The following is a 15,876-nucleotide window of genomic DNA, read 5'->3' on the forward strand; positions in this document are numbered from 1 at the left end:
AACACATAAATACAAAAAATGCCTGCAGATACAGAAAGCAATATTCAGACTCAGAAAAAACAGAAACAAGCAATACCAAGTTCCATACCCACCCGTCTTCTCCATTCCAACACACTTTTTTGTAAGAAAAAAATACAGTAGGTATAATTGGTTAAAATGGCATACTGCTAAGCTTTAGAAACTATAAGACACTTTACAAAGATAAGGTATTATCATCATCATCATCATCATCAGAGCAACTTATAACTTGAAGTACCGGCCTCTTTGGTTCCATTTCATAAATTTTAATGCAGAGAATCCATAGTTTCTATACAGATTACCTCCTACCCTGTCTTTTAGAATATGAAAACACAGAAACCGGTGTAAGGATAATTTTCAAGTTGGTTGCTGCAAAAAATATGTATCTACTCAGGATAGAAACAAAAAGTCTTCAAGATAGAAAAAAAGCTGAATAATCCAAACTGAAAGCTTTTAAATATATTTGCTCAACAAATATTTATTAAGCACCCATTATATGTCAAGTACTCCTCAGATTTGAGATATAGAATCAATGAGGCTAGTAACTAAGGGCAGATATTGGTATGTAGATCAACACTATGTGTAAATAGATGATAGGGTTTCTTGTCCTCCTGGAGCTTACATTCTGGTAGAGAAGAGACAATCCCAAATCATAAATGCAAATGCAAGTAAACAGGGCTCTCTGTTGGAATTGCTCCACACAGTGCTTGAGGGACGTGGGATAAAGACAGAAGAAGTGATGCTATAGGACTTAAGAAAACCCAGGCTGAAATTCTGCTTTCATATTGACATTCTTACCAGGCATCTCTTCATCTGGAATGACTGGACCTTCACAGCCTGGATGGCTTCATCCAAGAGCTTTTCCTGCTCATCCTGAGGTGACTGCTGTGTTGTAGGCTGAAAAATAAAAAATATTTCCATTAATGTCCCATTAGCACTCTCCTCTAAAAAATCTGTTATTTCTGGGGTGCCTGGGTGGCTCAGTGGGTTAAGCGTCCGACACTTGATTTCCACTCAGGTCATGATCTTGCAGTTCATGGGATCCAGCCCCCAGATGGGTAGAGCCTGCACAGGATTCATATTCATTCTCTTTTTCCCTCTCTCTCTCTCTCTCTCTCTCTCTCTCTCTCCCCCCCCCACCCGCCTTCCCCTCCTCCCCCCCCCACACCCATGTGCTTGCGCACTTCTCTCCCTCTCTCTAAATAAACTTTTAAAAATAAATAAAATTAAAATAAAAAAATAAAAATCTGTTATTTCCATAGCTCTAGCCATAGCCCTTTTCCAAAGCTTTCATAAGCTCATTCCAGTTCTAGATCTCAAGCCCATTTATCTATTTTTGACAACTATTGAACCCAGTCATCTAACTTAACAGCAAAATAATGCCAAAGGGGAACAGTAATGTATACAGAATTTCTTCTCTCTCAGAAACTGATTCAACATACTTGTTAGCAGGTTGGCCTCAAAAAACATGTGGTGTTAGTTTAAATCCAACCCGAACACAGCCATCCAATCAATCTAGTCTTTGTGATAGGTATAGTGTAACCCAAATCTCTAAAAGCCTCTTTTTTTCTCCATACTACTTTTCATCTGCATTTTAGTCTATTCTTAGATCAAGAAGCCAGTTTATGGAACACTGACATTTTCAGGCAATATAGAACAAGAAACTAAAAAACTTAGAAATAAAATAACTGAAACTAATATTAGTGACTGATGTAGAAGGCCATAGGAGTACTCTCAAGTACCTACCTTACCATTTCAAATAGAAAAATCTATAGTTATAATGGACAAAATATTATGTACTCTTCAGTTTGTTACCAGCAAAACCTTATTTGCAAAATTAATTAGATTTACCTGTTAAGCAGAAATAACTACACCCTCCTTTATGCTATATAAACGTGTTTACACCTCTACACTCTATAAATGCACTGTACTGCAATTATAAATGATGATCATTTTTATATTAGGTTCTGTGATATTCACAAATGTTCACTGTAGGAAAGAATGAGTTGGTTTTAGAATGTTCAGGTTACGTGTTTAATTAAAAAAATGACTAAAGAATCAATAGATGAATAGTTAAGTTCTGGTATACACATATACATAAACACATAAACTGGAATATTATTCAGTCATGAAAAGGAACAAAGTAGTGATATATGTGACACGAATGAAACTAAAAAACATCTTGCTAAGTGAAAGAAGCCAGACAAAAAAGAGACCACATATTGTATGAGTCCATTCATATAAAATATCCAGAATAGGCAAATCATCCATAGAAACGGAAAGTAGAGGGGCGCCTGGGAGGCTCAGTTGGTTAAGCTTCCGACTTTGGCTCAGGTCATTATCTCATGGTTCTTGAGTTCAAGCCCTGCGTAGGGCTCCCTGCACCACTTCCGAGCCTCTGTCTGCCTCCCTCTGTCCCTCTCCCACTCAGGCGCACACACATGCGCATCTGTGCTCTATTGGTAAAAAATAAACATTAAAAAAAAAAAAAAAGTACACTGGTGGTTACCAGAAGAGAGACTCATGGAATAACTGCTTAATGAGTATAGGGTTTCCTTTGGGAGTGATAAAAATGTTTTGGAACTGGACAGAAATAGTTGCACAATACTGCGAATGTACTAAATGTCACTAACTTGTTCACTTTAAAATGGCTAATCTTATGTTATATAAATTTCACCTTAATAAAAAAAATAACCAAAGATAAAATCCCTCTTACACAATAAGATGGAAAGGAAGGCCGCAAAGACTTACACATAAACGTGAAAGTTTAATCTGGTCTGTTCCAATATCTGACAATCAAAACAACAATGAATTTGAGAGTAACAAAAACCACATAAAACCCATTTCTGAATTATAATCACTTATAAAAGTGGAAAGTTTTCTCTTGGTCTAATTTTGTAAAGAGGGGAAAGCTAATAACAAGAAATGCTAAGCGTCTCTATCTTTTTCCCATGGCAAACTCTAGTATCCTGTGCTTCCCTATGACCACACTTCTTCACAAGCATACACAAATTTCAAAGAAAAAGTTATGTCTTTTAAGCTAAACTTAAAGGGAACATTAATTTACACAGCAGAACTATTAGTGTTAAATGTTGGTCTCAGAGGCAAAGACAACACCAGCATCTGAGGATTCTGACTTAATAAAATTTGCTATTCATCCTGGGCTAGTCCTCTGAGAACTTCAGTGACATCAAACTATAGTTTGGAATTTTTTTTGGCTCTTTATCTCTAGATGGAATAGATTTAACAATTATTAGAATCAACAGATTTCATTACATTCAGATGATCAACTTAGAGATAAATATTTATACATCAAGAAATTTTTATAATTATTTTTTATTGTGGTAAAATACTTACAAAATTTGCCATGTTAACCATTTTTAAGTGTACAGTTCAGTGGCATTAAGTACATTCACACTGTTGCACAGTCATCACCAACCATCCATCTCCAGCAGCCTTTTATCTTTCCCAAGGGAAACTCTCTACCCATAAAATAATCCCCCATTCTCCACTCCATGCCAGGAAACCACCATTTTACTTTCTCTTGAGTCTGACTTCTCTAGGTACCTCATATAAGTAGAATCATACACTTTTGTATCTGGCCATTTCAACTTAGCATGTTTTCAAGGTTCAACCTTGTTGTAGCATGTGTCAGAATTTCCTTTCCTTTAAGGCTGAATAATATTCCATCATTATGTATATACCACATTTTGTTTATCTATTCATCTATCGATGGGACACTTGGGTTGCTTCCACCTTTTGGCTATTCTGTATTAAAATTACTTTAATATAGCAAATATAACTGGTTACAAAGAGACTACAATTGTAAAAATATTTGTATAGAACTAAATAGATTCAGTGATTTATAAATAAAACTTTAGCAAAATTCTTCTATTTTGTATCAACTGGGTTTAAAATAGAAACATAAATACAAAATGTAGAAAACTACACCCTTATTACAAAGTAGGCTACAAATGAAAAACTAAAGCTATAATAAAGAAATGTATTTTTAGATATTACTCCCAGAACAATGTAGTTATTATACAAATGTAGCCATAATATGGCTATTCTAAGGGAGTGTCTTGATGCCCTCCCTGGGAAGTGTCACATACAGCAAGAACAGTAAGAACTGTTACGAACATGCTCTCATTAAACATGAGCCAGGTAATCAATGTCTCCTCACTTACAGAAGTGGTTCCTCATTTACAAATGACTCTATACTTAGCAGTTACATGGGTCAGAGAAAAATGGAAACACTAAAGAATCAAGATCAAATTAACATTTGTGACTAGGCTCACTTTAGCTTGAGACCCAGGCCAAACAGTCCTAAGTCTATACAATTACACGGTTCAGAGAAAGGCAGAGAAAGTGATCCATTATGAACGGATCACTTATAAAATTACTCTCCATTCAAACAATGCGCATTCATTTCCTCTTCCATCAAACAGGAACAGTAAGAGTACTTATACTATTATGACGAATAAATGAAATGACACAGAGCTCAGAACATGCCTAGCACTTAGTAATAAGCACTTTTTAAGTGTTATTATTATTATACCCCCCTCAGATACAAGCAATTATCTCCACCCATCCTAGCCACTTATTTACTGGTCCATTTTTTCACTGATATGCTGTAGATGTAATCCTAACACAATGCAAATCAACTGTAAAGTGAAAATAACCACTCTCACAAAGATACAGAATTTCATCATATTTAGTGAAAGTACTATTTTATTTTTCTCAAAATCAGAAATTTTGTATTTTCTTTTGTTTTCCTTTGCTTTCTTTCCTTCCCTTCCCTTTCTTTTCCTTTCACAACATTACAACTGAAGTACAGAGCATTAAGGATGATGAGGGCTTGGGAACTTCAAAATACAATTTGAACACTAAACTGGCTCCAACTTCATTTACCAATAAATTTCTCCAGGAATTCTATGTTGGTACACACCATGAGCATTCACTTCTCTCAGCTTCACCTATTGGCAATGCTCTTTCTCCTCCACCTGGAGAATTTCTGCTTACCTTCCTCACTGTCTCAGTTCACATGTCACTTTCCATAGTCTTTTTCAGGCTCCTGAAGCAGAACTCTCTCCCTCTACGATCCCACAACACTGAGCTGACAGTGCTAATAAAGACTGTAAAGACTATATTACATTAAGTTCCATAAGCATATCTTCCCTGTTAGACACTCTTAAGCTCTTGGACAGTAAGGACCGTGTTTGTTTCCAGTGCCTAGCACTGACATTAGAAGGCATACAATATGCTTGAATTGAATTGTATCCCAGAATTTTAGGACGGGGAAGAGCCAAAGAAGCCAACAGTTGTTTTCAGTGAGACTCAAAGAAGAATGAATGACTCGCCCAATTCATAGAAACACTGACTGTGACAAGACTGACAGCCAAGTTTCCTTTCCCAAAAATGTCCATGAGGACAGGACCGTGTGTCCAGCTCACTGCTTCAAACTGGTTCACCCAGTACAGAACTAAGGTGTACAGCAGATCCTTAATTAAGTGCTTTCCATTACAAAACACTGTACATATCAATCCATAAATGTTGAGAAACTGACACATCCTCGCTAAATTTTTACATCGTCCTTACATCAGTTCTCTATTGTAAAAATTCTGAGAAATAAACAAAATCTTGTACGGCAATATATTATATGAAAGTAGTATGTCAAACATTTAATCCTGCTTTCTGGCATTAACACATTTAAAGTGAAGTCTGTTTCCAGGCTTAGAGGTTTATAAAAGCCTGTCTACATGAACTGAATAATGAGATCATTAAAATTACATAGAATACACCAACACCCCAAAACATGGTTTATACACTGCAGATTATGTCAAAAGCTAATAAAATGCAAGTGACAACTTGCCTTTGTGGAAACTAGGCACATGGATTTACATTTTGAGGAAGTTCAAGTTTACAGGCCAACAGCCACATCACGATTTGCTGCCACCACGAAGAGGAGCTAACAAGAATGAATGCCTACTTCCAGCAAATAAAATACTTAGATTTCATCAATGAGAATACACGTAATATAGCCAAGGTACCCGATAAACAAACATTAAAGGAAACAAGAAGTCTCCTTTCTGTCCTACTTAATGGATATCAGATAGCAAGAGTCCTTCCAGGAAATTCACGTGAGTCCCTAGAAATCGCTGACAAACACAGCAGTGGAAGGGGGCTATGAGGCCGAAAAAGGCCAAGACACCACTTGGCCCCTCCGGTAGGTATTTCTTGTACAAGAAAAGGGCGTGGGGACAACAGAGCACTACCAGGCACAGAGGTGGAAACGCACGCCAGCGACAGATCAATCTCTGGGCGGATCCCTACGCCACCTCGGAGTCTCAGGCCCACTGCACGCCCCCGACCCAGCCTGACGCTTAGACCCGGTATTCCCCTCAAGGCGCGGCGGTGGCCGACTCCACTCAAGAGGTGGCAGCAGGCCTTCATGGACCTCAGAGCCTACAGGCCGAGACACCCCCTCGAAAAGGCTACCCCATTCCAGAGCAACCGTTGCGATCAGGAGCCGCCGCCCACCCCGATCTCGGATCTGCCCGCCTGCGGCCTTCCCCGGCCTGTCCTCATCCCGCAGGCCAAGCCGAGCTGGTCTTAGCCCCGATCAGGCTGCAGAGCCCCAACTCCGCCCGCAAGGCTCCAGGGCGGTGGGAGAGCGCAGAGGTTGAAAGAAGGGTCCGCCCGGGGCCCGCCGCCCCTCAACACTTACCATGGCGACTCCCCAAAGCCTGCAGCAAGCAGCACCCACCCCGCGCGAAGCCTCCTGTGGTCAGGTGACGCTGCGGCCTCTCCAAACCCCGCCCTCCTTAGCCCCGCCCCCGGACCCTGCAGGCGGCTCCTCGATTGGCCCGCTTCTAGGAACTCAAGTCTCGCGTGTTTATTGGCTCCTGCCACTTATCCATGGACTGACGGACCTGGGTTCTAGCCTGTCCCTCCACAGTGTGTGAGAGAGGGCGGGGAGGTGCACTGTAGCGGGGAATCTCTCGGCGGCAGGAAGGAGACAGCAGGAAGTAAAGGTGTCGTTTGAGTAGTTTGTCAAGACGGAAGGAACGGAAGAAGTGGGAGCTGCCGGCCCAAGTTCACCTGTCCAGGGGCGTGCAGTCACGTTGCGCATGCGCAAAAGGAAGACTAGGCTTGATTTGTGGAACGGTCTCAACTTCTTGTCCCAGCCAATCCAGATGCAGTTAGAGAGGTGGGGCCTGGCCGTCACTGGCTGGCGCGGCGTTTGCGCGCGGGTTTCATCGTGTAGCAGCTGTTCGCGAGATTAGTTCGCGCCATGGAATCGGGGCTGATCCGGCGTTTAGCACCGCGCTTGGGTATCGCCGAGCCAGATGTGCTAAGGTGGGTTTGGCGGTGCACGCCTCAGCGGGCCTTAGACTTCCCTCAGGCGAGGCCCGAGTCATTCCCGCGCGTCGGGCAGTGCTGGAGTGAGGGGGGAACGCCGGAAGTGGGTGGGATTAGGCCCTGTCTCAGGAAAAACTTGCCAGCAGAGTGGGCCTTTATGAGCCGGCGAGAAGGGACAATTGCAGATGTCTTTAGGAACAGCTGTTTCGGTGGGAAGGGAAAAGTCGGAGAACTTAGGTCGTCCCACAGATGTTTATTGAGGGTCTCTTTACAGTGGTGAGCCACACAGACCTCCATTGAGGTTACTGTCTATGACAGAACTAGGGAGAAAACTAAACTGGGTGATGTGCCGGAAGCGGGGGAGGGAGGAGCACAGAGCGCGCCCTGGCGTTTGCTTTTCATTAAAAAAACAAATCCTATCGGAGCCTGGAGCCTGCTTCCGATTCTGTGTCTCCCTCTCTCTCTGCCCCTCCCCCGTTCATGCTCTGTCTCTCTCTGTCCCAAAAATAAATAAAAAACGTTGAAAAAAAAAAAAAAAAAAAAAAAAGGGGCGCCTGGGTGGCGCAGTCGGTTAAGCGTCCGACTTCAGCCAGGTCACGATCTCGCGGTCCGTGAGTTCGAGCCCCGCGTCAGGCTCTGGGCTGATGGCTCGGAGCCTGGAGCCTGTTTCCGATTCTGTGTCTCCCTCTCTCTCTGCCCCTCCCCCGTTCATGCTCTGTCTCTCTCTGTCCCAAAAATAAATAAAAAACGTTGAAAAAAAAAAAAAAAAAAAAAACAAATCCTAGGGGCGCTTGGGTGGCTCAGTCGGTTAAGCGGCCGACTTCAGCTCAGGTCACGATTTCGCGGTCCGTGAGTTCGAGCCACGCGTCAGGCTCTGGGCTGACGGCTCAGAGCCTGGAGCCTGCTTCCGATTCTGTGTCTCCCTCTCTCTCTGCCCCTCCCCCGTTCATGCTCTGTCTCTCTCTGTCTCAAAAATAAATAAAAAACGTTAAAAAAATAGAAAAACAAATCCTAGAAAGGCCTTGGAGGGGCTGCCACTTTTGCTGAGACCAGATTGATAGAAGGTGCCAGCTATCGGAAGACGTGGGAAGAGCGGCACAAAAAATCACTTTGCATAATCCAGGGTTAGAAATAAAGCTGTTGTGGCTGAAGCGTGGAGAGCAAGACAAGGCCCGATGCTTTGGCGCTCAATTGAGGGAGAGAAAGGAAAGCACTTCTTAAGAGTTGAAGTAAGACCTCTTGAATTCAGTAATCGTTTAGAACAGCCATTCTCAAAGTGTGGTTCCTGGACCAGCAACATCAGTATCATCTTGGCACTCCTTAGAAATGTAAATTCTCGGGTCCCATTTCAGGCCTACTGATCAGAAACCCCGAGGATGGGACCCAGCAATCTGTTTTCACAAGCTCAAGGTGATTGTCTTGTACATTAAAATTTGAGAATCACTGATTTAGAGGAAGGGGTAAAAAGAAGGAACCCTGGTATAACTGCCAGCCTCTGCGATAGTTCATGTTTGTCCCAGTAATGGAAGGATGAAAGAAGTTGGGGTTTTTTGTATGTTTGTCTGTTTGTTTGTTTGTTTGTTTTTAAGAAATTGAAGAACTTACTTTTGCTTAGAAGTACTTAAGCACAGTGGTGTCTGAGGTCAGGGCTGATTCTGTCTTACAGAACCTTGTCTCCCACCCCCACATAAACTTGCATAGGAGTTAGGCCCAGAACGAAGTCCACCAAGCTGTATTTATTGTTTACCAAAGTGTTGGGCAAACTTCTGGAAGAGTCTTAATGAGCATGTTGCCTTTGTAACCAGGAAAGCAGAGGAGTACTTGCGACTGTCCCAGGTGAACTGTAATGGCCTGTCTGCACATACCACAGAAACCAGCAATGCAGTCATGTGCCTGGATCTTGCAGCTTCCTATATGAAGTGCCCCTTGGACAGGGTAAGTAGGTCCCACTGAATGTCTAAATAATCCTCTGCAACACTGAAACTTAATCATATGTTTTAATTTCTGATTGGAAAGAGTAGACTCTAACTAAACTCTTGTTTTTTAGAATTTTCCTGGCTATTAGATAAGATTATTCTAGGTAAACTTCAAGACCATTTTTGTCAAGTTGAAGAAAATTCCCTTTACTCTTTACTATCTAGTTTCCTTGGCTGCCTCTTTCTTTACTCAAGACCATCTTTCATGCAGCTGCTAGCATCCTCCTAAAGCGCATGCTTTAAAACCCATATGTATTTTTCTTCCAGTATCACAGTGGTTGAGAGCACAAGCTAGGAGTCAGGAAGAGTTAGATGTTGAGACCAAATATCAGTACCACCAGTTACTAGCTCTGTGAGCTTCCAGTTTCCTCATTCATGAAGTAGGGATAAGAATATCCATTTCACTGGATTATTGTGAGGATTAAACCATATACTGTATGTAACACACTTAACACAGTATATATCACATAATGATATACTCATCAAATGGTGACATTGGCTCCCCATTACTGTCAAACTCTCCAGCCTGTCTTAAATACTAACCTCAAGCTACACTATTTACTTAACAGACTATGCACTTTAATGACTTACATCTTTGTAAAGCAACAACCTTTTTTTTTTTTTTTTAACATGCATTTCTTTTCTGGCAAGGTCTTCCATGACCCTGCCTTGCTGTTACATCCTTCATGAAACTTTCCTTGACTTTCCCAGGTGTAGTTGGTTTCCCTCAGTTGTTGATCCTCCTGTTTCCCAGTTAGCCTCTCCTCTCCCTCCTCCACACAATCATCCTTCCCACCCCCACTCCCACTACTTCCCTCCATCCTTTTCCCACTAAATTGCACATTGTCACTTTTGTTGAAAAACAGGTGTCTCCTGTGTTTTTTTATTCACAGCGTGGCTGTAGTAACACTATGTTGTTTTTTAAAATTATCTGTGCTTATGCATGGCTGTCTTTCTAAAGTGTGAGCTCCTTGAAAGCAGTACTCAATTCTGCCTGACATGATTACTGACTTTTGACTAAATGAAGCTAAATGTTTAGATAGAGTCAGTTGTCACAGAATTAATTAATTTTGAAAAGGTGACCTACTAAACAAACGTTTAAGGCCACCAATATAGAATGATTATGATAATTTTTATGATTCATGCATTTTTTTCTTTTAAAGGTTTATTTAATTAAACTTTCTGGTTTGAACAAGAAGATGTATCAGAGCTGTCTTAAATCTTTTGAGTGTTTACTGGGCCTGAATTCAAATATTGGAATAAGAGACCTAGCTGTACAATTTAGCTGTACAGAAGCAGTGAACATGGCTTCAAAGATATTGCAAAGGTAAGAAGCATAAAGAGTCTTAACTGAAAATTTATACTGATACAAAAGGCAGAATTATCTAATGTCCTATTTTCAGTCTTAAAAAATAACTAATATGGTAAGGTGATATGATGTATAGCTCATGCATTTAAATGGCTTAGTAAGTTCTCATATGCATTTTCAGTCCCTTTGAAATAATATTTTTTAACAAATAATTCTGCAAACACTGCTTTCCCTTAGCTATGAGTCCAGTCTTCCACAAACACAGCAGTTGGATCTCGACTTATCTAGGCCACTTTTCACCACTGCTGCACTACTTTCAGCATGCAAGTAAGTGTGCCTTTTAATATTGAGAAAAGTCCACAGTTCACAAAAGAGATTTCTCATTCCCAAAGAAGACTTCTAATTCAGTTTATTTCAACACAGAGCATGTTTTCCCATATAAATAATTTAGGAATAGTGGCCAAGTGACCAGATTCTGTTTAGCCTACAATATATCTGACAATTTGGATCACTGTTGCCAGTAGTCTGCTTGCCAAGGGTCCATGTTTTGTTTTTTAAGTTTTTTATTTTCTTTTGTAATCTGTACACCTGACGTGGGGCTCAAACTCACAACCCCAAGATCAAGAGTCATATGTTCTTCTGACTTAGCCAGCCAGGCACCTCCAGGGTCTACCTTTAAGAGTGATAAAATCTGTCGTTAAAACTGGTTTATGATTATTCCAGTCCTATCTTTTTTAAGTACCAATTGCAGCTGTTTTTTAAATAATTTAGAAAACACCAGTGATGAATTTTTACATCTGAATTTTAAAATTTGGGGTTATTTTTGTGCATACTGAAATGGTACCTTGGAAATACTCCTGTTATCTTTGTCTAAAGTTGTCTTATTTGATCTTGCTGGGAAACTCCTTATAAAACAAAATATAGTTGTCCTGTAAAGACTGGGTTTCTTACTACCCAGCCTCTAATTTTGGTTGTTTAGCTCTATTAGCTACACACCTAGAATGATTAATTGGCATTCATAGAAAATGTCCTTTTATTTCAACAAAGATATGTGTATGTGGAGAAAGAGTATGGCGGCTGTTACAAAAAACAATATTAACAACTAACCCTACTTTTGAAACCAAATTACACTGAGCAAACAGAGGTTTGACTAGATTTATCCTAAACAAGAAGTCTCTTGTATATTTCATTAGTAGTTGTTGTGGACTGGTAATTAGGAAGGTGATTGGTAATTGGGGAGGTGAAAGTGATTTATCTTCCTATAGTATAAACATAAGTATCATGGGTTAAAGTGAGTTGAACACTTAAAAATGCTATGATTGTCATTCAGCAAATTAGTAACATCTGAGATTCACTGAGAGTTCTTCAAGGCATGAACCACTATACAGATGTCTTCTGTGTGCCCCCTTTTTTAAAATTTTTTTAAATTTATTTTTGAGAGAGAGAGGGGGGAGGGGCAGAGAGAAACTGTGACAGAATCCGAAGAAGGTTCCAGGCTCTGAGCTGTCAGCACAGAGCCTGATGCAGGGCTTGAACCCATGAGCTGTGAGATCACGACCTGAGCCAAAGTCGTATGCCCAACCAACTGAGCCACCCAGGTGCCCCTGTGTGCCCCTTTTGTTACATGACAGATCCCATTATATTTTAACTGTCAGTCCAACAAACAACTAAATAAGTAGTTTTAAAAGGCAAATTTACATGATTATAGCTAATAATATATGTTTGGAATAAAAGGAAAACTAAACATAAAGCATGAGTGGAAAGGAAATAAGTTGATAATATGGTTGGCCAGAGATAGCTATACTGGTCTTAAAAATAGTAATTTATTAAACTCTTTTATAGGGTTTTAAAGCTAAAGGTGGATAAAAATAAAATGGTAGCCACATCTGGTGTGAAAAAAGCCATATTTGATCGACTATGTAAACAATTAGAGAAGATTGGATGGCAGGCTGACAGTGAGTATTCATTCTATATTTCAAGAATGTGTTATTTGAAAATGTAAACTTACTGGTAAAAGCCTAATATTTTCAAACTTGCAAAATGGCTGCTTTCTGAATTCTGTATTTAATGTGGACCAAGTAAGTTTTTAGTGAGAAATTACTTGGTTTTTCAAATAAAGTAGCATAATGACCTTTAAAACACCTGTGATTATATGACTCCATGCCTGAAAAATAGATTTTCTGTTAACATGCTCCAATGTTAAATGCTAGCCTCCATATACATAAGCTAGAATAGAAAAGATTCTCAAGTCTGACAAGAGAAACTAAAGAAAAGAGAAGGGCAAGATCATTTGCCTTCTCCTTATCCTAGTATTTGGTCAAAGTATCTAATTTTTATTTGTAATCCAAAATGTGCCCAACTAATAAAATTAAGAATAGGAGAAAATTTAGTTAGTAGGTAACACGTTTTTTCCCTTAAAGGAGAGGCTGGAGATTCAGCTACTCCACCACAGAAGAAAAAGAAGACAATGGTTGAACCTCCAGCAAAAGGTAAGTTGTATTAACACTGGACAAGCTTTGAAATTAGTGCAGTGGGATTAGTGTACAGTGAGTTTAATGCAGTGAATAGTCCTGTGCTGCTTTAGCTGCTTGCCTGATAAGAGTCAGGTTTTAAATAAATTCTAACAATCATTTATTTGATAAGACACTTTTCCAAGTAGTCATTTAAAGAAGTTAATAGAAATATTATGTAAGAACCTATCTGAAGCCAAACGGCTTAGGTTCAAATCCTGCTTTAATACCCACTGACTCTAGAACTTTAGGAAAGTCACTTATTTCTGTAAGCCTGAATTTTCTAATCTTTTGCGGTTAATATTAGCACCCACTTCATAGAATTATGGTGAGGGTTGAATGAGATAATGCCATTGAAGTTCTTGGTTCAGTGTCTTGAAGCACAAGATAGGTGCTTGATAAATGTTAACTATTTTAAGGATGTTGTGAGGTGCATGGAGTAAAAGAGCAAAAAACTAATGTGTTAGCTACTGTTTCCAGTTTTCAGCATTATATTCCATATTTTTTAATTAATAAGATCTTTGAAACAAGGTTACTTTTTTTTTACTTGTAAGAATTTTGAAACACTTTTGAAAATTTTCTTTCATAGAAACAGAGAAGGTAGTAGACAGACCACATAAACTGCAGAAAGATGAAGATCTGACACAGGATTATGAAGAATGGAAAAGGAAAATTTTGGAAAATGCTGCCAAAGCACAAAAGGTTATAGCAGAGTGATTTCAGCTTCCAGACTGCCATTGGCTGCAAACTAATAGTACATCTGCCACCTCAATGAAGATGTGAGAGCTTTGGAATTTTATTTGAACTCTTATAACAAGGATCCGAAGACTATTGCCTTAAAAGCAAAGAAGTCAGTGCTGGGGCTGAGTTCTTGGAAGCAAACTGGCTGGTGACATGGGCGACAAATTCATTAGGTCAGGCCCAGTGCCTGGTTGGCATGGCTTTGGCTCCCCACAGGTCTGCATTCCTACAAAATGGAATTGGAGCCATTTTGCTCTTTTGTTTTAAGCAAAAGACATTCTCCTGTCCTATCAATATAAAATTCAGGTCTGAATGGAATACTATGGATTTTACTTAGGTTTTTGTGTAAATTTCTTGTTTGACTAAATCAGTATATGGTACAGCTTGAGTTAATAAATATTTCTTTTTATATGCATTCAGGTTGCCCTTGTCATCAGTTTGGGGGAGTCATTGCTATGCTAAAAGCTGTCTACTCTAGAAGAAAAAGGCCATATGCTGAACCATAATAATGCTCACTAGACAACAAACTCTTGAATCAGACTCCCTGAGTTTACAGCCACTTAACTACCTATGGAACCTTGAGAAAACTAATTAACTTCTTCATGCCTCATCTATAAGCAGGACTAAAAATGGTGTCTACTTCATAGAATAATTTGGAGGTGTATCTGAGCTGATACATATAAAACATTTAGCACAGTACCTGGTATAAGTAAGTATTTAGCAAATGTTAGAATATAGAGAGAACTTCACATATAAAGGTCTCATGTAATGAATTACACATTAACAGCATATTAAAAAGTCAGATGGACTGAGGGCTATTTTCTTTCACACCCACATAGTGAAGAATGTAACCTTACTAAAAATACTCCTTATTTTATAACTATAAGAAAGGACCTTTATGGAAGATACATTGCTAGGGGCTCAGAGGCATTGTGCCAGGTATGATTTTAATTAAATCAAGTATAGCCATGAAGAATATCCAAATTTTAAAATCTATTCAGAATAGTGTCAATAGGGGTTGTATTTTATTTGCTATAAGTAAGATGTAATACCTGCTGTATAGACCTGGAGTGCTAAAACAGGGATTTCTTGGGATGCCTGGGTGGCTCAGTCAGTTAAATGTCTGACTGACTCTTGGTTTCAGCTCAGGTCATGATCTCCTGGTTCATAAGATTGAGCCCAGCCTCCAGCTCTGTGCTAACAGTGCGGAGCCTGCTTGGGATTCTCTGTCTCTCCCTCTGCTCCTCCCCAACTAGCATGCACGTGCTCTCTCCTTTCTGTCTGTGTGTCTGTCTGTCTGTCTCTCTCTCTCTCTCTCTCTCTGTCAAAATAAATACATAAACATTAAAGAAGAAAAAAAAAGCAGACTAACATTTAAAAGAGTAATTTCTTCCCCTGCCCTTTTTAATTCCAGATCCTTCCAAGATCTGGAAATCTAAAAGAAAAGCCACGGTCAAATGATCCTAACTCAGGCATAATGTCTAGCAAGCCCTGTGATAGAGGGAAATGAACATGAGCCTTTGGAAGCACATACATTGGTATTTAAATTGTGACTCTGCCACTTCCACCGTAAGGAAATTTCAGAACCTTAAAAGAGCTTCAGTTTCCTCATTTATAAAGTAGAGATATTCTCTGCCTTGTGAGAACTGAAGGTAATATTTCTATAAAGTGCATAGTACTTAGAAGGCATTTCTTAAATAGTAGCTCATTGCTTTCATCTAAAATGAATAAGTTAGTCTTTTCCTAGTTTATTTTAAGAAAGTATATAATTTGTTTTTATTTGATGCCAAGATTTAGATTTCTGGCTTTGAGTGAAAAGCAGTCTGTCTATTCATCACCAAGTAAAATTAAGCATATTCACTTTTTTTTTTTAATTGTAAAATGTACCTAACATAAAACATAGCTTCTTAATCATTTTTTAAATACAGAGTTCAGTAGTGTTACATTCACACTGTTAGCA

The 15,876-nt window shown here is 39.5% G+C and overlaps 2 protein-coding genes across 3 annotated transcripts in view; one reads left to right on the forward strand and one right to left on the reverse strand.

Moving 5' to 3' along the window:
- Positions 1 to 6,867, reverse strand: part of VPS35 (VPS35 retromer complex component) — a 28,531-nt gene extending 21,664 nt beyond the window's left edge. The window contains exons 1-2 of the mRNA XM_060650843.3: positions 6,746 to 6,867; positions 817 to 915 (exon numbers count right to left, since the gene is read on the reverse strand). Of these exons, the coding sequence (XP_060506826.1) occupies positions 817 to 915; positions 6,746 to 6,748 (102 nt within the window). The 5' untranslated portion in view covers positions 6,749 to 6,867. The remainder of the gene's footprint in view (positions 1 to 816; positions 916 to 6,745) is intronic.
- Positions 6,868 to 6,937: 70 nt separating this feature from the next.
- ORC6 (origin recognition complex subunit 6) lies at positions 6,938 to 14,331 on the forward strand. Of its 2 annotated transcripts, XM_060650844.3 has the most exons (7): positions 6,938 to 7,377; positions 9,186 to 9,315; positions 10,520 to 10,683; positions 10,903 to 10,992; positions 12,508 to 12,620; positions 13,086 to 13,154; positions 13,765 to 14,331. In XM_060650844.3, exons 1-7 carry the CDS (start codon positions 7,313 to 7,315, stop codon positions 13,890 to 13,892), a joined length of 759 nt encoding a protein of 252 aa, XP_060506827.3. In that variant the 5' UTR covers positions 6,938 to 7,312; the 3' UTR covers positions 13,893 to 14,331. The 2 variants fall into 2 exon arrangements, with proteins under 2 accessions (XP_060506827.3, XP_078294669.2); XM_078438543.2 differs by lacking the exon at positions 10,903 to 10,992.
- Positions 14,332 to 15,876: the final 1,545 nt, after the last annotated feature.

This window comes from Panthera onca, chromosome E2 (genome assembly GCF_046562875.1).
Source record: "Panthera onca isolate mPanOnc1 chromosome E2, mPanOnc1 haplotype 2, whole genome shotgun sequence".
NCBI lineage: Eukaryota > Metazoa > Chordata > Mammalia > Carnivora > Felidae > Panthera > Panthera onca.

What these genes read in the sequence shown, in the direction of transcription:
- ORC6 (XM_060650844.3), top strand. Translation starts at nt 7,313, where the DNA reads ATGGAATCGGGGCTGATCCGGCGTTTAGCACCGCGCTTGGGTATCGCC. An exon ending in GCACTACTTTCAGCATGCAA is followed by an intron (nt 10,993 to 12,507) that starts GTAAGTGTGCCT and finishes ACTCTTTTATAG; the next exon opens with GGTTTTAAAGCTAAAGGTGG. An exon ending in GGTTGAACCTCCAGCAAAAG is followed by an intron (nt 13,155 to 13,764) that starts GTAAGTTGTATT and finishes TTTCTTTCATAG; the next exon opens with AAACAGAGAAGGTAGTAGAC.